The sequence below is a fragment of the Eumetopias jubatus genome, unplaced genomic scaffold (assembly GCF_037043125.1).
Source record: "Eumetopias jubatus isolate StellerSeaLion01/CBP00866 unplaced genomic scaffold, mEumJub1_p1.0 scaffold_4, whole genome shotgun sequence".
Lineage (NCBI taxonomy): Eukaryota > Metazoa > Chordata > Mammalia > Carnivora > Otariidae > Eumetopias > Eumetopias jubatus.
This window is the reverse complement of record NW_028274810.1, coordinates 92836-118115: the sequence shown is the minus strand read 5'-3', so window position 1 is coordinate 118115 and position 25280 is coordinate 92836. Positions and strand designations below refer to the sequence as shown.

Genomic DNA, 25280 nt, shown 5'->3' with positions numbered 1-25280 from the left:
GGCCCTCACGCAGACACACTGAAAGTGTTGCCACCCTCCGCAACCGTGATGCTGTCTACAGCACGTTCCTTCTCCACTGCTGTTAGCTAGGGTTCGGTCACTCTACAGCCTGGCTTCTCCGTGCTAGGGCTTAGGTACCTGGGTCTCCAGGCAGGCCCACAGGGGATAGCAGTGCTAACCTCCTCACACAAGAGAGGGGTCGAGACAGCAGCCTTCCTTACAGGCCTGTTTGTCGGTCAGAGTCACGTTTAAGTTCTATCGCTCATGCTTTCACACAAACACCCCACAGGTGAAGTGTGCGCTCAGGAAGGGCGTTCGTGGCGAAGGCTCGGGGCCTCTAACGTTTGGTTCCTTGGCGTTAGGCCGATGGCAGTTCGGACTAAACGCACACAGGGCCAGACGGCCTGGCCTCAGGAAAGAGGTGTTGCGTCCAGACGCGCCTTGGACCCCTGCTTCTAATTTAAGTGCCACATTAAAATACTAGAGCAATTCTGAGGAGAAACTAAGAGTAATCAAGGAAAGCTTTTGTGCCTTCCTAAATGAGAGAACTTCCTGTGCTTAGAACTACTTGCGTGTAAGGCCTTGCTGGCATTAGGGCATCTAGAGTCTGAGAGTGGAAGCCAAAGCGGAAATGGCTGACAGAGTCTGGAGAATCAGGAGGAGCAGGTGAAATCTGGACTCTTAAATTTATAAACTATGTTTAAGAACTGACTGGAAAAACAGTTCATAATCTTGGCAGAAAAGAAAATGGTACATTATGTAATTTTATCTGGGCTAGGGACAAAGAGGATCTAACATTTACTTTCACAGAGCACTCGTGAAGTTGTTTTGAACAGTAGTGACTATTGCAAAGAATCTAAGGGATGAAATTTGGGGAAACTTGCCACAAGCTGCCAGGGAAAAGAGTGAAAAGACTCTACTCACACAAAATGGCCCCCATAAAACCAGGTCGGGGGTTTCTGTTTGGGGAGGGGCATGGTTACACGACAATGCTATCTCTTTGGCTGTGTAGGAATTTTTGACCTGAGCTGTGAATTTAGTTCAAAGCCAAAAACTGAAGGGCCGGGATAACCCCCTCTATTTCCCTCCATTCAGAGGAAGACCCGATAAAAAACTTGAGGGGTTTTGTGTCTAGGATAAGAACTTCCACCCTTCACCATTTGAGTTTGCCTTTCAAGAGTCATTATGAAATGGGGCCATTTACATCAAAATCATAGTTCTGATTCTGGTTCTTCCTTTCAGCAAAATGAGGTAGCTTTACATTTAGAGGACTGTGGTAACACATGTAGCATTTGGTGTTTAGGTTTAGATTAATACAGGCTAATGCAATCTTGTAGTTCCAATAAAAGGGTTTTAACCCACTAATATAATAGCCTACATAAGTAACAAACATCAGAAATATAACTAGCGATTTTTGAGTTTAAAAAGTTATTTTAGGGAGGGAGGGGGCTGAGGGAGAGGGACAGGGAATCCAGGCAGACTCCGAGCTCAGCCCGGAGCCCGACCTGGGACTTGATCCCATGACCTGAGCCACCCGAGCTGAAACCAAGAGTCGGATGTTCAACCACCTGCACAACTCCGGTGCCCCAGCAATTTCTTTTTTAAGCTATATTTTACAAATCATTTATTGCTTCAAAAAGAGAATGGACACCAAAATGCTTTGCATTTAAAAACTTAACTAATTTGAGTCACTTTTATTTATTATTTTCCAAGTTTTGGCACCCAAACTTGGCAAACATCATGGAGATCTGTACAAACATGCATATACATATATACACTCACATATTTAAGTTTAAAGCCTCAGTTCCTCAAACCTTGTACTCAGGCTCCTGTTAAAAAGAGGGAAAGGGGTGAGAAGAATCAGGGAAAACATGAAAAAAATCCCAGTTGATAACTTCCTTATTGTTACGAATTAAAGCTGGCATTTTAAAGTAAAATCCATCACCTTACTAAAACTTCCACTAAGCTACAGCCTCGGATATTAAATAAACAGCCCCATACACACTTCAATGTGGTTTAATGACAAGATGGCTGAGGATCTGTTTTGTTATTTCAGGTAAAAGTTAATATTTCAGTGGTTAAAATTTCAGGTGTTAAAAACTAACTACAAGCAAGGTCATCATTATACTCTGAAGCTGAATTCTTCTACAGCCGCTTGTCTTTAAATTACTATGCAAATCCAAGACAGTAACATTCAGGCTTTATAATTAAAATACTAATGTTTGGTGACTAAAGAGTAAACATGATTAGTTTACTCTAGGTCGTTTGATTTTATTTTTCTCTGTAGGAGCTTTCCTCTTCTGTGATAATCCAGGCCCAGGTTCCTTATTATTCGGAAGAAATGAAATCGCTTCTGGCAGACAGTAATTTTCTACTTGAGGAGGGGATTCCTATAAAAGGGAAAAACACTGTTCATTTTTCCTTGACTGTGCTTTTGAACCAGAAAAAACTTGAGATTTGTCTTTTAAGGTATGCTACTTAGCACTTATCACATTTAGGGAACAGAACCTGTGTGACAAAATCTCACCTTTTATCAGAAAAATAGATTTATAGCTCAGGTGGAATGGGGCCAGCTCAGATCTTGATAATGGTTTCATTTGTAAAAAGGTATGGTTAAGAAGTGACACCTTATACTTAGTGTCGATTTTTAAAAATATTTAAACATGTGAGGTAGGTGTTTTTTTATTTTACAGATAAGATAAAAAAAGGTTAAATAACATATAACTAGCAGGAGTTAAAGCCAAAATTCATACATTGCCTCTAAAACCCTTAAAATTCTCTTCCTCACAACCATATTCCAACCCAAAACGACCTTTCCCTCATTAAAAGTGTGATAAAAATTTTCTAGCAAGATGGCAGACTGGAAAACATGAAAATGCATCACCATAAAATACTGAGTAAGTGCCTTTTGATTCAACTCTTCCCTGGATGACAACTTCCGACCCAAATATGTTAAAAGCAACTACCCCAAGACACTGGAGAGGAAATGAGATCAGGCAAATACCAAAGGGGTTGACACTGGGTAGGGAGTGAATTTCTCTTCATTTTTGTTTTTGTTGTAAGGAGAAGTCGGTATTATGAGGGCCAAGTCACAACAGAAAACATGTAGTAATGGCCTGAAACCACAGCCACTGGAAAATGAGGTGGGAAATCCCAGGAGGGAGCAGGGGAAGCCTCACACTCGGGTATGAAATCTGCCCAAATCTTTGCCCTCTCACCATGGATGCGCAGAGGCGGCTCAAGTAAGGCTAAAGCTTTGATCCCGCACTCACTGCAAGAGGTGCCTGGTAAGCAAACAGAATGGCATTCCCTAAGGAACGTAACAGAATCTAGTTTTTACAACTTAGACGCATGCAAATTACTCCACATCTGAAGAACATGACCCATTCTCAAGAAAAAACAATCAGAATCCAAAAACCCAATAAAGATCTAAAACTTATATGTATTGAAAATTACAAAATGTTCATGAAGGAAATCAAAGACGACTTAAATATGCTGTATTCATGGACTGAAAGACTGAACATAGTGAAGATGTCAATTCACTTAAATTGATCTGTAGGTTTAATGTGATTCCTATCAAAATCGTAGCAAGATGTTTTCATAGGCATATAGATAAGCTTATTTAAAAACTTAAAAGGTATAGGCCCTAGAAAAGCTAAAAGGATCTTGAAAAAGAAGAGTAAAGAGGAATCGCTACCTAATATCAGATATAAGAAGAAAGATGCTATTGCAGAGGGAAAGACCTAGATCAATAGACCCCCAACATATGCCAAACTGAATTTTGACCAAGGTGTAAAAGCAACTAAGTGGAGGACAGTTCTTTTACGGTGGAGCAATTGGACATTCTGAGTGACCTAAACTTCACACCTTCTGTGAAAACCTCACACCTCATGACATTTATGAAGCACACCAAAGGCATTCACTCTTGACTAGCCATTATGGAACTGCAAATTAAAACCACAATGAGAGATTACTACATACCAACTGAAATGGCTAAAAAAAAGTGACAAATGCCAATAAGGATACAGAAAAACGATCACTTATAACAGTGGTAGGAATGTAAAATATGACCACTCTGGAAACACACTTAGGAATTTATCCCAATGCAATGAAATCTTATTTCCACATAAAATATGTGCAAAAAAATGTTCATAGCAGCTTTAGTCATAATAGCCCCAAAGTAGAAACAACCCAGATGTCCTTCAATAGGCTAATGGTTAAGCTGTAGATCTCAAATGTTCAATAAAAAGTAATAAAATCACTGATACAAGCAACACCTGAATGATTCCGAAGGGAATCTTGCTAAAAAAAAAAAGCCGGGGCGCCTGGGTGGCTCAGTCGTTAAGTGTCTGCCTCCGGCTCAGGTCATGATCCTGGAGTCCCGGGATCGAATCCCACATCAGGCTCCCTGCTCAACGGGAGGCCTGCTTCTCTCTCTCCCACTCCCCCTGCTTGTGTTCCTGCTCTCTCTCTGTCAAATAAATAGATGAAATCTTAAAAAAAAAAAAAAGCCAATCCGAAAAGATTACACACTATATTGATTCCATTTAAGATTTAAAGACACTGACAACAGATTAGTGGTTGACAGGTGTAAGAGACCGCTGGGAGAAGAGAATGAAGGGAAGGAGGTGGGTGTAGTTAAAAAAAAAAAAGGCAAAATGAATGATTGCTGTAGCGATAGATTGTTCTGTATCTTGACTGTGGTGGCAGACACATGAAGCAGAAGTGGGGAAATTGGGGGCGCCTGGGTGGCTCAGTTGGTTAGGCGACTGCCTTCGGCTCAGGTCATGATCCCAGAGTCCTGGGATCGAGTCCCACATCGGGCTTCCTGCTCAGCAGGGAGTCTGCTTCTCCCTCTGACCCTCTTCCCCCTCGTGCTCTCTCTCATTCTCTCTCTCTCAAATAAATAAAATCTTAAAAAAAAGTGGGGAAATCGGAATAAGTTTGGATTGCATCAGGTCAATATCCTGGCTGTAATACTGTCTTATATTGTTGCAAGATATCATCCCCTGGGGGAAACTATTATTTCTTACAATTGCATGTAAAGCTACCGATTACCTCAAAATAAAAGCAGTCTTGCTCATGACCCCGATGTTGGAAATAGTAGACAATGATACCAAAGCAGCTCTTATCCTTGAAATGAGTGAAATGAAAAAGTAGAAAAATAGAAACCATAAAAAAGAGCTGATTCTAGATATAAAAAAATTTAATATCTAAATAAGAAAATCTCCTGTAAGAGCCTTTAGAATGAAAATAACAGGAAAAAAATCAGTGAAGTAATAAATAGGAATTAGTCAATCAGAAAACACAGAAAGTAAATATGGCCTGAAGGACCTGAGGGAGGGACCTGTGGGACAATATCAAAAGGTACGAGTGATTAAATTCCCATATAGACAGGAAAGAATGGAGAAGTAATTGTCAAAATTTCTCAAGTTTGGTGAAAGAGAGAAATTTACAGATTGAAGAAGCTCTGCAGAAAAAGCAGGATTAATATAAAGAAACTACACCTGGAAGTATCATAAATGGTGAAAATCAAAGATGAAACAGCCAGAAGAAAAAATGAGACACTGCACTGCATACAGGAGAAGAAATCAAATTACCACTGACTTCTCAGAAATAACGGAGGCCAGCAGAAAGTGGAGTCGTTAGTAAAAAACACTATCAACCCTAAATCCTATGCCCTACAAAAAGATCCTTCAGGCATAATGGTAAAATAGACACTCTCAAATAAAAGAAAACTAGAATTGGTCCCATCAGACTTATACTACAAATCAAAGTTTTGGGCTGAAGGAAAACTGATACCAGATAGGATAAATATAAGACTGTATTTTTCCTTTTAATTTCCTCAAAATACATAGGACCGTTTAAGCAAGTTTTGCTTTATGGCAGAACACTGTTCTGTGGAGCTGTAAGAGACAAGGGAAAATATACAAGTCTACAGAAAGTTTGCTGGCCCCTGCTTTACGTTGAAGGACCGGACACTAAATATTTCAGGCTGTGTGGGAGAGATGGTCTCTGTTGCAATTACTCAGCCCAGTGTTGCACTGCAAAAGCAGAAGAGAGAACATGTAAATGAGTGAATGGAGCTGTGTTCCAGTAAAACTTTGTAACACAGGCAGTGGAGAGGGTTTGGCCTGTGGGCTACAGTTTATTGGCCCCTGGTTTAAAGGATAGGGGAAGTAAAGGAACCTATATGAGTGTAAGATTTCTACATTCCATGTGAAGTGGCACAATATCATTTTAGCTAGACTATAAAAAGTTAAGTATATTATAATCCATAGAGCAAAACACACCCTGCCTCCAACAAAAAAGGCAAGAAAGAAAGAACACAGGAACAAAGACAAATTGAAAACTGCAAAAAAAAAAAAAAAACCCTAAATCCAATCATATCAATAATTACACGATGGACTAAACAGTCTAAAGAATAAAAAAAACCCAACGATACCCTTTTTAAAAGAAAGCCATTTCAAATATAAAGGAAAATTCCATTTACAATTGCATCAAGAATAAAATAGGGACAAATTTAATCAAGGAGATAAAAGACTTGTACATTGAAAACTAGACAACATTGGGGCGCCTCGGTGGCTCAGTCTTAAGCGTCTACCTTCGGCTCAGGTCCTGGGATTGAGCCTTGCATTGGGCTGCCTGCTCGGCGGGAAGCCTGCTTCTCCCTCTCCCACTCCCCCTGCTTGTGTTCCTGTTCTTGCTATTTCTCTCTCTGTCAAATAAATAAAATCTTAAAAAAAAGAAAACTAGGCAACACTGATGAAATAGAAGATGACACAAATAAATGGAAAGATATTCCATGCTCATGGACTGGAAAAATTAACACTATTAAAATGTCCACACTACCCAAAGCAACCCACAGATTCAATGCAATCCCTATCAAAATTTCAATGGCATTTTTTCTAGAAATAGAACTAACAATCCTAAAGTTTGTATGGAATCACAAAGACTCCAAATAGCCAAAGCAATCTTTTTTTTTTTTTAAGAGTTATTTATTTTTTGACAGAGAGACACAGCGAGAGAGGGAACACAAGCAGAGGGAGCGGGAAAGGGAGAAGCAGGCTTCCCGTGGAGCAGGGAGCCTGATGCGGGGCTCGATCCCAGGACCCTGGGATCATGACCTGAGCCGAAGGCAGACGCTTAATGACTGAGCCACTCAGGCGCCCCTAGCCAAAGCAATCTTGAGAAAGGAGAACAAAGCTGGAGGCATCATGCTCCCTGATTTTAAACTGTATTACAAAACTATGGTAACCAAACAGTATGGTACTACCACATACACAGACACACAGATCAAGAGAACAGAACAGAAAACCCTGAAATAAACCCAGGCATACTCGATCAATTACAAAGGAGCCAAGAACATACAAAAGGAAAAGGACAGTTTCTTCAATAAATGGTGTTGGAAAAACTAGACAGCTACATGCAAAAGACTGAAACAGGACCACTATCTTATACCATACACAAAAATAAACTCAAAATGGATTAAAGATTCGGATGAAAGACATGAAACTATAAAACTAAAAGAAAATATACGTCATGAGCTCTCTGACATTGGTCTTGGTAAAAATTTTTTGGATTTCACACCAAAATGAAAAGAAACACAAGCAAAAATTAACATGTGGGGAGACATCAAATTAAAAAGCTCATGCATAGTAAAGGACACCATCAGCAAAAGGAAAGGCAACCTAAGAAAGGGAGAAAATATTTGCAAATCATCTATCGGATAGGGGTTAATATCCCAAACCATGTGATTAAAAAATGGGCAGAGATCTGAATAGACATTTCCCCAAAGACACAGATGGTCAACAGGTATACGAAAAGGTGCTCAACGTCACTAATCATCAAAGAAACGCAAATCAAAATCATAACAAGATATTACCTAACACATGTTGGAATAGCTGTTATCAAAAAGACAAGTGTTGATGAGGATATGGAGAAACGAGAACTCTTGTGTACTTCTGGTGGGAATGTAAACTGATGCAGCCATTATTTTTTTCCTCAAAAAATTAAAAATATAACTACCTTAAGAGTACACTTAGTTCGATGAGCACTGAGCAATTGTTGAATCATTATATTGCACACCTGAAACTAATAACACTGTGTTAAATACAATCTTAAAAAAAAGGAACTACCTTATGATTCAACAGTTCCAACCTCTATGTATTTATCCAAAAGAAATAAAAACATTAATTCAAAAAGATATCTGCTCTCCTATGTTCACTGCAGCATTATTTACCATAGCTAAGATATGAAAACCTGAGTGTCCACTGACAGATGGATAAAGAAAATTCACACACACACACACACACAATGGATTAATCAGCCATAAAAAAATATTTCAGCCAAGGAAACCCTGCCAACTGCAGCAACATGGATGGACCTTGATGGCATGATGCAAAGTGAAATAAGTCAGAAAAAGACAAATACTAGATGATTTCACTTACAAGTGGAACCTAATATAAAAAACGGGTGCCTGGGTGGCTCAGTCATTTAAGCATCTGCCTTCGGCTCAGGTCATGATCCCAGGATCCTGGGATTGACTGCCGCATCGGGCTCCCTGCTCAGTAAGGAGCCTGCTTCTCCCTCTTGCACTCCCCCTGCTCGTGTGCTCTCTGTCAAATAAATAAATAAAATCTTAAAAAAATAAAAAAATAAAAAAAAACCCAAATGAGATAGATACAAAGAACTGACTGGGGGTTGCTAGATGCAGGGTGTGAGGGCTGGGGGAAATGGGTAAGGGTGAACAAGAGGTACAAACTTACAGTTATAAAATAAGCCCTGAGGATGTAATATACAACATGGTGACTGTAGTTGTTAATATTGTATGGTATATTTGAAAGTTGGAAGAGACTCAATCTTGGGAGTTCTTATCATAAGAAAGAAAATCTCATTATGTATGGTGATAATTTTGCATATATAGTCATGAATACATACAACTCTTATGCTGAACATCTGAAATTAATGTCATATGTCATTGTATCTCAAAAAAAAAAAAAGGTGGCCAGATTCTTCCTTCAGGCAGACTGGAAGATTCCTCTTTGGAGCAATTGAAACAATTCAAGAAGTATATGCAAGTATGAACCCAGACGACAGTCCCCAACAATTAGACCACAAAGACTATTGCATCCGGATCAAAACTGCCAAGACCCAACTGTGTGCTCAGTACTTCCAATCAGCTTAGACAAAGACCCAAACAAAGAGGAAAATGCAGTTTAGTGGATAGAGAATATACCGAAATAAGTTAAAAAAAAATCAATAAATCCTCTGAGATCCAGTAGAAGGTATTACATCTATGAAGCAAAAAAGATATTAAAAAATTAAAATGTAAATTCAAAAAACTTTTAAAAAGGTCCTGATTATTAAAAACATGATCGCAAAATGAAGAGCTGATAAAAGGAGAAGACTGAACTGAGGGAACCTCTCAAAAAGTGAAGATTATAAAAATAGTGGTGAAATAAGAAGATCCAATATACAAGTAGCAGAAGTACTAGAGAGAACAGAAAGTGGAGGGAAAAAAAATCATCATTGAAATAATTCAAGATTTCCCAGAACTGAAAGACACAAGTTACCAAACCAGAAGAGGCCTACCATGTGCAGTATAATAAAAAGAGACCCTCATGATAGCCTATCATTTTGAAATTTCAGAAAACTAGGGACAAAAAGAGCTTCCTACTAGATTAGTTACATATAACAGATTATGAATCAAAATGGCTTTAACTACTCAACAGCAACACTAGAAGCAAGGAGATAAGCAATCAAAAGTCTAAGGAGAAAATAGGTTCCAACCTAGAATTTGATGCCCATCTAAACGATAAAAGAAATGCAATCACAGAAAAAAAGAATTTTCACACAAAGAAAATCTCAGTTTATCTCCCATGTGCTTTCTCAAGAAGTTACTATAAGAACACCTTCAACCAGATGAGAGCAGATCAGGATGACATGGGATATAGAAACAGGAGATCCAACAGAGAAGAGAAAGGATGATGAATGGAGATCCTGGGATGACACCAGTTTGTAGAAGTAGACGGTGACCATCCAGATTGGAACAGTATGGCTAAGGACATGTTGAAGGCTTTCATCACCAAGATCCCTGCAGCCACTGCACCCAGCTTTTTAATTAATGCTCCCCCCCGCCCCCCCCTCAGCATTTAACCTGAGGTCAGAACACTGGGGTGGGCCTATCTCAAGAGCCTTACTTGTGCTTGGCTTATCTTGACCATGAACTTGAACATGAAGTCACTACTCTCCCTTCCCTAGTCTACTGCTTTGCCCCCACAGAAGTATTCTGTTTTCTCTACTTCTGAGAGCTAGGTAGGAAATAATGAGCTCAGATGTAGAAATACAGAGCAGCCCACTCCCCCCACTGCATTCCTCCAGAAATCTAGTGTCTGACACACAATACAACCCTGAGAAAAGCAGGGAACAAAAAAACTTGAGTTTTTAAAAAAAGTGATTTAGGTGTTTCTAGGAGTTAGTATTGGCTTACCAATTCCAATCAGTACATCCCACCGCTTTATGACAAAGGTTTTATTGTTTATGTTTTAGCCATTCTTTCTATATATCCTGAGCAACTCCCAAACACAAACAGTAAAAATTACACAGCAGGCTAAGTTTTGGCTTCCCCTTATTTCTATACCATTATGTTTGAAATCCTTTGGAGTGAGACATTTATTATCATGTATCCTACCTTGCTGATTCCTGATGGCATTTTAGGTGTTCTGGCATCAGAAAGATTTTTCTTTGCTCATTCAAATCAAAACTTAGGCTATTTGTGAACAGCAATATTCCAACATTATAGAGGGCACTTTTAAAACTTTTAGAGGTACTTAGATTTTTTTTAATTTTTTTTTAAGATTTTATTTATTTGAGAGAGAGAAGGAGATAAAGAGAGAGAGAGCATGAGACGGGGGAGGGTCAGAGGGAGAAGCAGACTCCCTGCTGAGCAGGGAGCCCGATGTGGGACTCGATCCCGGGACTCCAGGATCATGACCTGAGCCGAAGGCAGTCACTTAACCATCTGAGCCACCCAGGCGCCCAGAGGTACTTAGATTTTTATACCTGCTTCATTTAACTCCAAGCTAAATGTTTACATATGTACTCATTATTATAGAAAGTAGAATGAAACTGAATGAAATGAAAGCGAACTGGAGCCAAACATGCTATTAATAAACAAGCCAAGGGTTTTGCTGTGTGGTCACATCCCTATATATATAAGCCTATCTCTGGTGATGAGGAGATCAAGGACAAAATCTTACAAACCTGCATCAGATAATCAGCAATGTACTCTGTTTTCAAGCAGTACACATTTTGGGTGGCAGCTTCTGCTATATTAACCCCTGAGTCATCTGGTTTCAGTTTATTGAAGTCAGAAAAGAGATGTGTGGCTTCTTTAAATAAAGGTACAGAATGACCAGGTAGTACCTAAAGAAAAAATAAGAAATAAGAAGCTATCAGTTTCCCAGAGTAGTTCAACTGTATCATCTGTACTTAAGGATTGTCATCTCACCAAGTACCGAAAATTAAGAACTGATCATAGCAACCTTGTTTGAAAAATAATTTGTGTAAAAAATTCTGTAAATTGACTGAATACAAACCTTTGCTCCTCCTGACTGAAGAAGGCGTTTGAATCCTGCTTCTCGGGATTGGTCAACATATAAGATAACTTTCCACCCACTAAATGCCCCCTACAAATGAAAATATAATCAGTGTTGAAATTATTTGGGAAATAAATGCAAATAATACATTATTTTATCTGTAAATTTAGTTTTATGTCAACAAATAATCTTATAACCTTTACCAAGTGCCACAGTGGTAATTGTCTCTGGTCAGAATATTCTGAAAACACACAACCATGGTGTTTGGCACACAGTAGGTCATCAATAAATACTTGAAGAATGAAGGAAAATGTTTTAATGAATAACATGAAAACAAAGCAACTTGACTTTTGTTTAGCCTTTTCTTGTATTTTTTCTTATAATTAATCCAGGGTAGAACTTAATGCACAACTTCTCAAATTAGATGAAGCCCTCCTTATATTTCTCTTGAAAATGTTTGTGAATTAGAAATATAAAACATTTCACTAGGGAATAACAACAAAAGCCAGTGGAATTACTCTAAAAGAAGGGAATTAAGGCTAACAAGGGCTTGGACACAGGAGAGAACTCAGAATACATCGCACAAGATTATTTAAAACTTGGGTTTCTAACCTTTATGTGAGCCATGGACCCCTTTGACAGTCCAGTGAAACCTATGGATCTGTTCTCTAAATAATTCTTTTAAAGAAACAGCTTTATTGAAATGTAATTTCTGTGCTATATTAATAATGTTTTAAAATACTGGTTTTAACATAAAGTGTAAAGGATTACAAAAAAACCCATTTTATTAAAAATAAAATATTTACAAATTTGTGACAGATGTGCTTCTATATTAATGAATTAAATAAATAGTGGTGGCTGGATAGATTATTATAATTTTGAAGTATAAAGACAGATGGTAGCTACACTTGTGGTGAGCATAATGAATTGTTGTCAAATCTGTTACATACCTGAAACTAATGTAACACTGTGCATCAACTATATTTCAATGAAAAAAAATTGAACATAAGCAGTATCTCAAGATACTTGGAATTATAATGCAAAGCAAAGATATCTTATTTCTGTTGGGGTAAAATCACAAGTACTATTAATAGTGCTGTGATTTTTACCTAGACTTCTATAATAAAAGGAAATGTTTTCAATTGGAGGTTAGTAAAAATAAGGATGTATTCCCTGCCCCATCCAAAGTGTATAAACAGCCTTCCTGAATGTGATCTACAACTCCTTTGGGAGAGTCTGTGGATCCCATGTTAAGAACCCTTGAAGGTAGATGCTGAAGAGTCTTTGGAAGAAATACAGTATGGGTCACATTTTACACATATATTTAAATTATTTTTATGTCTTTTTACTTTTAAAAAAAAAAAGACTTATGGGAGTGCCTGGGTGGCTCAGTCGTTAGGCATCTGCCTTCGGCTCAGCTCATGATCTCAGTGTCCTGGGATCGAGCCCCGCATTGGGCTCCCTGCTCAGCGGGGAGTCTGCTTCTCCCTCCCACTCCCCCTGCTTGTGTTCCCTCTCTGGCTGTGTCTCTCTCTGTCAAATAAACAAAATCTTAAAAAAATAATAATAATAAAAGATTTATGTATTTAAGAGACAGTATGTGCACTAGTGTGCACATGCACAGTGGGGAGAGAGGCAGAGGAAGAGGGAGAGAATCTCCAGCAAACTCCAGGCTGAGCGAGGAGTCCGATGGCAGGGCTTGATCTCATCACCCTAAGATCATGACCTGAGTTAAAATCAAGAATTGGATGCCTAACTGCCTGAGCCACCCAGGCACCCCATTTACACATATATTTTTAATAGAGCCATCAACATTATATATATCTTCCTTGTAATCATAATTAAAATTAGGAATTAACATTAAGCCCAATTTAGAATGCCCAAACTAAGTATATCAACAAAGCATAAAAGACAAGTAGAATTATTATTTTGTTAATAAGCATATTCTCTTAAAATTAAAATCTGTAATAGTCATGACACTGAATGCCGTTCATATCACCATATATATGTTAATACCTCAACGATGCCTGATTCTTGTCTTTGCTGGAGTTTTTTCCTCCATCTCATTGCTGCAAGTGCTAGTCTTCGTTGCTGAACATTGATTCCAGTCAAAACATCGAGTATGGAACTACTTCCCCATTCATAGTCTTCTTCCTAGACAATTAGTAGAATAAACTTTGGATCTGGTCCTACAATATGTCCTCAAGGAGTCCACGATCATTTAAGAGTTAAAAGCTATACATTCAGTTGTTATAAATACAGAGCACTAAATAAGCATCAGTTTATGAACATAGAGGAAAGAAATGTACATTAATTTGGCTTCATAGGAGGGTCAAGTATATCTGGCTTTTAATTAGAAATCAGAAAAATACTGCATACGTTTCTAAGAAATACAGGTAACTACACCTTAGTAATTGGTAATATATAGATTATTGGGCTTCATCCATTTTAAGATGAACTTCACAGAAGGACATGTTCTCAGTGGAGGTATGTGTTAACACCTTGATTACCTGTCCAAAGAAATCATATCCCTAAGGGATCTTGATTGAAAACTTCAAAAACTACATGATAGATATTACTGTGATGGTTAGTTAGGGACCAAAATATTTCAGACAATATTTAAAAAAAAAATGTTCTTTTTTAAAAAGATTTTGTCAGAGGGAGAGCGAGCTGAGTGTGAGCATGAGCAGGGGGGAGGGGCTGAGGGAGAAGCACGCTCCCCACCGAACAAGGAGCCAATGCGGGACTTGATCCCGGTACCCTGCGATCATGACCTGAACCAAAGGCAGATGCTTAACTGACTGAGCCACCCACACGTCCCCAAACAATTTAATATTTAATGGGCTGGCAGTAAGGATAAAAAGTTTACAATGAAGTAATCCTGAAGTTTTCTAATGTTATTCCAAAGAGGGGGAAAAAAAAGCCCAGATTAAAATTAAATAAAACTCATATAACTGAGAATCTGGGTCTGTGATCTCTAAATTTTTTTGCTCTGTTAATCTGGACCTTGTAAAATTGGTATAATCTAATTGGTCATATTTGGTTATTTCAATTATATGAATGGTTAGTGTAGATACTAGAATCAATTAGGACAATTACTTTTAACGAAAAATGATTCTTCATGTTAGTTTGAATACATACCAGCACGAAGTGTCCAGCAGTCCGGCATGCTTCCACGTAGGAGCGATGAAGCACCCATTTCCCAGCTGCCACTGAGGCTAAATACTTCTCGTTTCGAAGTGGATGTCCCACAACAATGTGTGTACAATTGGGATCAAAGCACTGTTTCTCTATTACTAATCCACCTAAAGTAGAGAAAAATTGATACGTGATTGGAATTCTTAACTTCTTCCTAGGAAAGACATGTCAACTCTGCATAGAAATTATTTATAAATAAAATGCACCAAATAAACTGAAAAACCTTGACTGACAATTATTTTACTTCACATACATTTTTTAAAATATTTTTTTACTAACATAATGAAATAAAATAAGAAATATGTATTTTTTAAAGATGATTTGACAGCGAGCACAAGCAGGGGGAGCGGCAGGCAGAGGGAGAGGGAGAAGCAGGACCCTGGGATCATGACCTGGGCCAAAGTCAGCCACTTAACCCCTATAATATTTTTACTTTATTTTTATTAAATATTTTATTTGTCAGAGGTAGGTAGAGACAGAGAGCACAAGCGCGGGGGGGGGCGGCAGCAGAGGGAGAAGCAGACTCCCCGCTGAGCAGGGAGCCCGATGCAGGACTCGATCCCAGGCCCCTGGGATCATTATGTGAGCCAAAGGCAGATGCCCAACCAACTGAGCCACCCAGGCATGCCCCCCATAATTTTTTTTTAAAGATTTTAATTATTTATTTGAGAGAGAGAGAGAAACAGCATGAGAGGGGAGAAGGTCAGGGGGAGAAGCAGGCTCCCTGCTGAGCTGGGAGCCTGATGTGGGACTTGATCCCAGGACCCCGGGATCATGACCTGAGCCGAAGGCAGACGCTTAACCAGCTGAGCCACCCAGGTGCCCCCCCCCATATTTTTAATGAAAATTTAAAATAGAAAAATAGTAAAATGAAATCCAACATACTGATTCTTAAATTATCAAAATTTTGCCATCCTTATTTCAGTATACCCCCTTTGGGCTTAACTATTTTAAAGTAAGTTCCAGGGCGCCTGGGTGGCTCGGTTGTTGGGCATCTGCCTTCGGTTCAGGTCATGATCTCAAGGTCCTGGGATCGAGCCCCATAATCAGGCTCTCTGCTCTGCAGGAAGCCTGTTTCTCCCTCTCCCTCTCCCACTCCCCCTGCTTGTGTTCCTTCTCTCACTGTCTCTCTGGCAAATAAATAAATAAAATCTTAAAAAAAAAAAGTTCTAGACATCCTGTGACTCTACCCCTATCCATTCAGTATGCATCTCTAAAATACATGGTAATTTTCTTATACAGCCCTAATGCTATTATCAGATCTAAATTAATTAACAAAAATTCTTTCCTATTTCAATAGTAAATCCTTATGCAAACTTTCCTGTTTGTCTGCACTTGGTTTGTTACAATTAAGATATAAAAACAGAATATAAATAGATGCCATTTACTACTGTTAGTATATTTCTTAAGTCTCAACTACTTTTGCAATTTCCAAGCATTGAAAATGGGTAATCAAGGAGATGGAAGTCAAAAAGGGGCTCCTACAGACTAAAAGCAGAGGAAAATTTTTTGAGTGGAAATAAGGTCAGCAGCCCAACGCAGAAGCTTAGAAGGAAAACACACACGCTAGGGAAATAGAGATGAAGCAGCGGGTGGAAGCTGAACCCTCTTCTCAGATACAGCTGTACGATGCCTGACTTTGAGGAAAGAAGGCATAAACTTATGTAAAGCATGGCTTTTATTGATTGATTTTTGATTTATACTTTAGAAGTTAACCTGATTATGGGTTAGAAAGAGTTGTATTAAAGACTTTGTAAGAATTCAATGAAACATTTGAACTCTATTCATGCTCTACAGATGACTAAGAGAGGCAACTGTTTGAGCACATAGTATACACCAGAGACTGTTGGAAGTGCTCCGGATTAACTCATTTAATCCTCACAACTCTATGAAGGTAGATTACTAGTATTATCTGTAATCTACCCATGATGACACAAGTACAGAGTAACTCACCCAGGATCGGAGTGACAAAAGAACAAGAAGGTGAAAATTCCCTATTCTATTGGGATCTAATTCTATTTAACAGATTTATTCTGTAATCCAGACAACATAATAGACTATTTATGTGAATCAGTTGGCCACAGTTGCTTCATTTATAAAATGAAGGGTCTCTTTGCATTTTACTATCAAAAACTTTCTATTCAGACTCAGTTCCAGCACAGTCTGTCCTCATCTGCCTCTCTTCTGTCTTCTGCTAGTTGATATTACTCTTGTCCAGAGTTTACAGAGATGGAACAAAATATAGGAGACAGACACATGAAGCAGCTTCTTCTGTTCTGAAAGCTCTAGGTAAAGTTGAACAATTTTGATTTCTAACTCTAACTTATTGGGTGACCAGGAAACAGTGTTCCACATTGAGTCCAGTTTCCAAGAAACACAGCTTCTCAACTGTATGACTGTATTTGACAGAAATCTTTAAAAAAAAAAATCATGGCTTTCCACATTCTTAAAAGGACAGCACTAAGTTACATTTAATCTTTTCTTGACTCAGGGCCGTCATTAAAAATAACCGTTATTTAAGTTTTCCTCTATATGAAGCTGTCAGACTGAGTTCTCTTCCTATACTTTCCCTAACTCTATAGAGCTACTTTGTCCAATACAGTAGCCACTAGCCACATGTGACTATCAGACACCTGAAACACAGCCAGACCAAATTGAGATGTGCTAGAAGTGCAAAATATACCCGAGATTTCAAAAACTTAGTAAGGAAAAAAAAAAAGGGTAAAATCTCATTGATATTTTATATTAATTACATGTTGAATATAACACTTTGTGTATAGGTTAAATAAAATATATGCTTTATTAATTTCACTCGATTTTTTTCCTTTTTAAAATGTGGCTACTACTAAGTTTAAAATTTAACATGTGGCTTTTGCTATCTTTCTACTGGACGGTACTGCTTAGAGCACCAGGTTACCTGTCTAGTATGCTGCTTCCAGAATGATGTCAGGTGGAGAGTCTGATAATAATGGAATAAGAATGTTACATAAGGAGGAGCTCCTCTCTGGGTATTACTGTGCCTTCAACTTTACAAAAATGTAGTTTTATTTTAAGTCTATAATTTCAATGATTTCATCAGTGAACAAAAGCCCAAGGCAGCACAAGAGATTCTTAAATCATTTTAATGGTTGGTTTCAATTTAAATCTTTAAATGTTTAAATCCTATGACCCAGTGACTTTAGATTTAGACCTATATAAAGTCAAAGTTCTAATGCTGAGTCAATACATACTGCCTAAGACAAGTTACCCATCTTTTAAGTAGGCTTCACACCCAAACTCATGAACCCAAGATCAAGAATCGCGTGTTCTACCACCTGAGCCAGCCAGGTGCCCCACCCATCTTTTTTCTCTCAATTTGTACATCTTACAAATGATATCAACTACACTGACTTCCAAGGAAGGTTACATTTTTTTTTTCATTTTTTATTGTTATGTTAATCACCATATATTACATAATTTGTTTTGGTGTACTGTTCCATGATTCATTGTTTGTTCATAACACCCAGTGCTCCATGCAGAACGTGCCCTCCTCAATACCCATCACCAGGCTAACCCATCCCCCCACCCTCCTCCCCTCCAGAAACCTCAGTTTGTTTTTCAGAGTCCGTCATCTCTCCTGGTTCGTCTCCCCCTCTGACTTACTCCCCTTCATTCTTCCTCTCCTGCCATCTTCTTCTTTTTCTTTTTTCTTAACGTATGTTGCGTTATTTGTTTCAGAAGTACAGATCTGTGATTCAACAGTCTTACACAACTCACAGCGCTCACCGTAGCACATATCTTCCCCAATGTCCATCACCCAGCCACCCCATCCCTCCCACCCCCGACCACTCCAGCAACCCTCAGTTTGTTCCTGAGATTAAGAATTCCTCATATCAGTGAGGTCATATGATACATGTCTTTCTCTGATTGGCTTATTTCACTCAGCATAACACCCTCCAGTTCCATCCACGTCGTTGCAAATGGCAAGATCTCATTCCTTTTGATGGCTGCATAATATTCCATTGTGTATATATACCACTTCTTCTTTAGCCATTCATCTGTCGATGGACATCTTGGCTCTTTCCACAGTTTGGCTATTGTGGACATTGCTGCTATAAACATTGGGGTGCACGTACCCCTTCGGGTCCCTACATTTGTATCTTTGGGGTAAATACCCAGTAGTGCGATTGTTGGATCGAACGGTAGCTCTAATTTCAACTGTTTGAGGAACCTCCATACTGTTTTCCAGAGGGGTTGCACCAGCTTGCATTCCCACCAACAGTGTAGGAGGGTTCCCCTTTCTCCACATCCCCGCCAACATCTGTCGTTCCCTGACTTGTTAATTTTAGCCATTCTGACGGGTGTGAGGTGGTATCTCATTGAGGTTTTGATTTGGATTTCCCTGATGCCGAGCGATGTGGAGCACTTTTTCATGTGCCTGTTGGCCATTTGGATGTCTTCTTTGGAAAAATGTCTGTTCATGTCTTCTGCCCATTTCTTGATTGGATTATTTGTTCTTTGGTTGTTGAGTTTGATAAGTTCTTTATAGATTTTGGACACTAGCCCTTTATCTGATATGTCATTTGCAAATATTTTCTCCCATTCTGTCGGTTGTCTTTTGGTTTTGTGGACTGTTTCTTTTGCTGTGCAAAAGCTTTTTATCTTGATGAAATCCCAATAGTTCATTTTTGCCCTGGCTTCCTGTGCCTTTGGTGATGTTTCTAGGAAGAAGTTGCTGCGGCTGAGGTCGAAGAGGTTGTTACCTGTGTTCTCCTTTAGGATTTGGATGGACTCCTGTCTCACGATTAGGTCTTTCAACCATTTGGAGTCTATTTTTGTGTGTGGTGTAAGGAAATGATCCAGTTTCATTCTTCTGCATGTGGCTGTCCAATTTTCCCAACACCATTTGTTGAAGAGACTGTCTTTTTTCCACTGGACATTCTTTCCTGCTTTGTCAAAGATAAGTTGACCATAGAGTTGAGGGTCCATTTCTGGGCTCTCGATTCTGTTCCATTGATCTATGTGTCTGTTTTTGTGCCAGTACCATACTGTCTTGATGATGACAGCTTTGTAATAGAGCTGGAAGTCCGGAATTGTGATGCCGCCAGCTTTGCTTTTCTTTTTCAAGATTCCTCTGGCTATTCGGGGTCTCTTCTGGTTCCATACAAATTTTAGGATTATTTGTTCCATTTCTTTGAAAAAAATGGATGGTATTTTGATGGGGATTGCATTGAATGTGTAGATTGCTCTAGGTAGCATTGACATCTTCACAATGTTGGTTCTTCCAATCCATGAGCATGGAACGTTTTTCCATTTCTTTGTGTCTTCTTCAATTTCTTTCATGAGTATTTTATAGTTTTCTGAGTACAGATCCTTTGCCTCTTTGGTTAAACTTATTCCTAGGTATCTTATGCTTTTGGGTGCAATTGTGAATGGGATCGACTCCTTGATTTGTCTCTCTTCTGTCTTGTTGTTGGTGTATAGGAATGCCACTGATTTCTGTGCATTGATTTTATAGCCTGCTACGTGACTGAATTCCTGTGTGAGTTCTAGCAGTTTTGGGGTGGAGTCTTTTGGGTTTTCCACATACAGTATCATATCATCTGCAAAGAGTGAGAGTTTGACTTCCTCTTTGCCGATTTGGATGCCTTTGATTTCTTTTTGTTGTCTGATTGCTGTGGCTAGGACTTCTAATACTATGTTGAATAGCAGTGGTGAGAGTGGACATCCCTGCCGCGTTCCTGACCTTAGGGGAAAAGCTCTCAGCTTTTCCCCATTGAGAATGATATTCGCTGTAGGTTTTTCGTAGATGGCTTTTATGATATTGAGGTATGTACCCTCTATCCCTATACTTTGAAGAGTTTTGATCAAGAAAGGATGCTGTACTTTGTCAAATGCTTTTTCTGCATCTATTGAGAGAATCATATGATTCTTGTTCTTTCTTTTGTTAATGTATTGTATCACGTTGATTGATTTGCGGATGTTGAACCAGCCTTGCAGCCCAGGGATAAATCCCACTTGGTCGTGGTGAATAATCCTTTTAATGTACTGTTGGATCCTATTGGCTAGTATTTTGGTGAGAATTTTTGCATCCATGTTCATCAAGGATATTGGTCTGTAATTCTCCTTTTTGATGGGATCTTTGTCTGGTTTTGGGATCAAGGTAATGGTGGCCTCATAAAATGAGTTTGGCAGTTTTCCTTCCATTTCTATTTTTTGGAACAGTTTCAGGAGAATAGGTATTAAGTCTTCTTTAAATGTCTGATAGAATTCCCCTGGGAAGCCATCTGGCCCTGGGCTTTTGTTTCTTGGGAGATTTTTGATGACTGCTTCAATTTCCTTAGTGGTTATAGGTCTATTCAGGTTTTCTATTTCTTCCTGGTTCAGTTTTGGTAGTTGATACATCTCTAGGAATGCACCCATTTCTTCCAGGTTATCTAATTTGCTGGCATAGAGTTGCTCATAATGTGTTCTTATAATTGTTTTTATTTCTTTGGTGTTGGTTGTGATCTCTCCTCTTTCATTCATGATTTTGTTGATTTGGGACATTTCTCTTTTCTTTTTGATCAGTCTGGCCAGGGGTTTATCAATCTTGTTAATTCTTTCAAAGAACCAGCTCCTAGTTTCGTTGATCTGTTCTACTGTTCTTTTGGTTTCTATTTCATTGATTTCTGCTGTGATCTTTATTATTTCTCTTCTCCTGCTGGGTTTAGGCTTTATTTGCTGTTCTTTCCCCAGCTCCTTTAGGTGTAGGGTTAGATTGTGTATTTGAGACCTTTCTTGTTTCTTGAGAAAGGCTTGTATTGCTATATACTTTCCTCTCAGGACTGCCTTTGCTGTATCCCAAAGATTTTGGACAGTTGTGTTTTCATTTTCATTGGTTTCCATGAATTTTTTAAATTCTTCTTTAATTTCCTGGTTGACCCATTCATTCTTTAGTAGGATGCTCTTTAGCCTCCATGTATTTGAGTTCTTTCCGACTTTCCTCTTGTGATTGAGTTCTAGTTTCAAAGCCCTGTGGTCTGAAAACATGCAGGGAATGATCCCAATCTTTTGGTACCAGTTGAGACCTGATTTGTGACCTAGGATGTGATCAATTCTGGAGAATGTTCCATGGGCACTAGGGAAGAATGTGTATTCCGTTGCTTTGGGATGGAATGTTCTGAATATGTCTGTGAAGTCCATTTGGTCCAGTGTGTCATTGAAAGTCTTTATTTCCTTGTTGATCTTTTGCTTAGAGGATCTGTCCATTTCAGTCAGGGGGGTGTTAAAGTCCCCCACTATTATTGTATTGTTGTCAATGTGTTTCTTTGCTTTTGTTATTAATTGCCTTATATAATTGGCTGCTCCCACGTTCGGGGCATAGATATTTACGATTGTTAGGTCTTCTTGTTGGATAGACCCTTTAAGTAGGATATAGTGTCCTTCCTCATCTCTTATTACAGTCTTTGTTTTAAAATCTAGTTTGTCTGATATAAGGATTGCCACCCCAGCTTTCTTTTGGTGTCCATTAGCATGGTAAATGGTTTTCCACCCCCTCACTTTCAATCTGGGGGTGTCTTTGGGTCTAAAATGAGTCTCTTGCAGACAGCATATGGATGGGTCTTGTTTTTTAATCCAATCTGAGAGCCTGTGTCTTTTGATTGGGGCATTGAGCCCATTTACATTCAGGGTAACTATTGAAAGGTATGAATTCAGTGCCATTGTATTGCCTGTAGGGTGACTGTTACTGTATGTTGTCTGTGTTCCTCTCTGATCTTTGCTGCTTTTAGGCTCTCTCTTTGCTTAGAGGACCCCTTTCAATATTTCTTGGAGGGCTGGTTTCGTGTTTGCAAATTCCTTTAGTTTTTGTTTGTTCTGGAAGCTTTTTATCTCTCCTTCTGTTTTCAATGACAGCCTAGCTGGATATAGTATTCTTGGCTGCATATTTTTCTCGTTTAGTGCTCTGAAGATATCTTGCCAGTCCTTTCTGGCCTGCCACGTCTCTGTGGATAGGTCTGTTGCCAATCTAATATTTTTACCCTTGTAGGTTACATATCTCTTCTCCCGAGCTGCTTTCAGGATTTTCTCTTTGTCTGTGAGACTCGTAAGTTTTACTATTAGATGTCGGGGTGTTGACCTATTTTTATTGATTTTGAGAGGGGTTCTCTGTGCCTCCTGGATTTTGATGCCTGTTTCCTTCCTCACATTAGGGAAGTTCTCTGCTATTATTTGCTCCAATATACCTTCTGCCCCTCTCTCTCTTTCTTCTTCTTCTGGGATCCCAATTATTCTAATGTTGTTTCGTCTTATCGAATCACTTATCTCTCGAATTCTGCCCTCGTGATCCTGTAGTTGTTTCTCCCTCTTTTTCTCAGCCTCTTTACGTTCCATCATTTGGTCTTCTATATCACTGATTCTCTCTTCTGCCTCATTTATCCTAGCAGTTAGTGCCCCCATTTTTGATTGCACCTCATCAATAGCCTTTTTGATTTCGACTTGGTTAGATTTTAGTTCTTTTCTTTCTCCAGAAAGGGTTTCTCTAATAACTTCCACGCTTTCTTCAAGCCCAGCTAGTATCTTTAAAGTCATGATTCTGAACTCTAGGTCCGACATCGTACTAACGTCCGTATTGAGTAGGTCCCTGGCTGACCGTACTACCTCTTGTTCTTTTTGCTGAGGTGATTTTTTTCGACTTGTCATTTTGTCCAGAGGAGAATCGATGAATGAGAGAACAAAATGCTAACAGGTTTACAACGTCCCCAGCAAATATACTGTATACAAATCAGAAAAGACCTGAAACCAGGGGAAAAGAAAGGGAAAGAAAGAAAAAAGAAAGAGAGAGAGAGAAAAAAAAAGATAAAAACAAAAACAGAACAATACAAAAAAAGCAGAATGTGATCAAATATGATCAGGCTAGTGCATAGATCAGTGCCACACACTAGATTTTGGGCGTATTTTGATCTGTTAGAAAAAAGTGCCTCCTAAAATTTTAAAGGAAGAAAGACATATATGTACAAAATAAGGGTCGATACAATGAAGGGACAGAAGATGACTGTAAAGATAAAAATTATAAAATATTTTATAAAAGGACTTGATAAGATAAGAAGTTGTTTGAAAAAAGAAAGAAGATTAAAAAAAAAAGAATAAAGGTAGAGAATGTGATCAGACAGGAGACTAGAACAGAACCATACACTAGGGATTTAGGGTATATTTTTATCTGTTAGAAGAAACTGTATCTCAAAATTTTAAAGAGAGAACAACTTATATATATTTGCCAAAAATAAGGGTAACTACTACGAAGGGATAAAATATGACTCTTCCAGTAAGTTGTCGCTTCTCTGTTCAGAGAGTTGTTGCTACTCTCCTCTTCGATCTCCTGTTGAGTTCGTAGGTGTTCAGAATGGTTTGATCCCTATTCAGCTGAATTCCTGAGACCAGACGAAATCCAGGTCTCCTACTCCTCCGCCATCTTGCTCCGCCCCCCGAGAATAGGAAGGTTACATTTTTAACTTAAAATACTTGTACCTAGTTTTCCAATCAGATGACAATAATCAATACGTTCTTGAGGATTCAGAGATGACAACTGGAATATATACTGTTTTTTTAAGTCTTCATGTGTTTCCTCTATTGTTATAATCTGAAATGGAAGAGTTTTATTTTAGAAAAAATTAACAGTAAAGAGGCTATCAATCAGGTAGATGGTTTTAAGTGACATTTTTAGTCCTTTGACTTATCAAATACAGAAATAACAGCATGCAAAGAAATGCAGTTTCAACATTTGTGAACTCTTGCTGGTGGTATCAGGAAATTCTTAATGCAGCGTAACAGTAATATCAAAAAGGTGTATCATCACACTAAGGATAAAGTAACCTTTTCTCGAGGGTGTGGGGCCACTGGTGGGTTGGCTAGGGGGAAGGCAATACTGGGGGCTTGAGGTGTAGGGATCAGGTGGCTGTCTTTTACCGGTGTTTCCAGTTCTTCAGAGATCGGGTGTTTTGGGGCTTCAGTCACACGCATGTTTTCGGGATCACAGACAGCTGAGGGCAATAAAATGCTGCAGTGTGATGTTATCCAAATATGACTAAGAACAAATTCAGGCAAATATTCTCATCTGTCTTAACCAAGATGAAATTAAACACAAATTCTGCAATGTAAAAAGTACATGCAGAAGAGACAGCCTATTTCTAGAGCTTATAAATAAATGCAATTAATTAGCTTTTTAAAAGGGCAAATGGTGTTACCTGTGGGCTTCTCCCAAACTTTTCTTTAAATACCAAGCTTTCATCAGTAAAATGTAACCTAAATTTGTAAAATGAAAGCAATGTTACACTTGGAGAAAATCTACCTAGTGCAGAGACATAATCATGTGATATGAGAAAATGGGGGAAAAAAGATGACCAAAGATGAAGGACAGGAATCATTCTGTCTTCAAGGTAAAGCCCAAGGAGAAAAAAACCAGGAGAATTCAGAAAGGAACACATACAAATCCAAAGAACAAATGTGGGGGGCGGGCGGAGCAAG

General features: G+C 38.7%; 1 protein-coding gene across 1 annotated transcript; it reads right to left on the bottom strand.

Moving 5' to 3' along the window:
• Positions 1–2085: 2085 nt before the first annotated feature.
• On the bottom strand, positions 2086–24776 carry LOC148164438 (DNA topoisomerase 2-binding protein 1-like). Its single transcript, XM_088022241.1, has 7 exons — positions 24630–24776; positions 24285–24396; positions 14742–14905; positions 13617–13754; positions 11601–11690; positions 11266–11427; positions 2086–2390 (listed from the first exon to the last, which is right to left on the bottom strand). The coding sequence occupies exons 1-7, from the start codon at positions 24774–24776 to the stop codon at positions 2247–2249; spliced, it is 957 nt and encodes a 318-aa protein (XP_087878367.1). The 3' UTR covers positions 2086–2246.
• Positions 24777–25280: the final 504 nt, after the last annotated feature.

Bases quoted from the DNA above. Each gene is read 5' to 3' on its own strand.
- LOC148164438 (XM_088022241.1), bottom strand. From the start codon at position 24,776: ATGCGTGTGACTGAAGCCCCAAAACACCCGATCTCTGAAGAACTGGAA. The intron at 24,397-24,629 runs GTTACTTTATCC...CTTCCATTTCAG, and splicing joins CCCCACACCCTCGAGAAAAG to ATTATAACAATAGAGGAAAC. The intron at 11,428-11,600 runs GTTTGTATTCAG...TTTTTTCTTTAG, and splicing joins TTCAGTCAGGAGGAGCAAAG to GTACTACCTGGTCATTCTGT.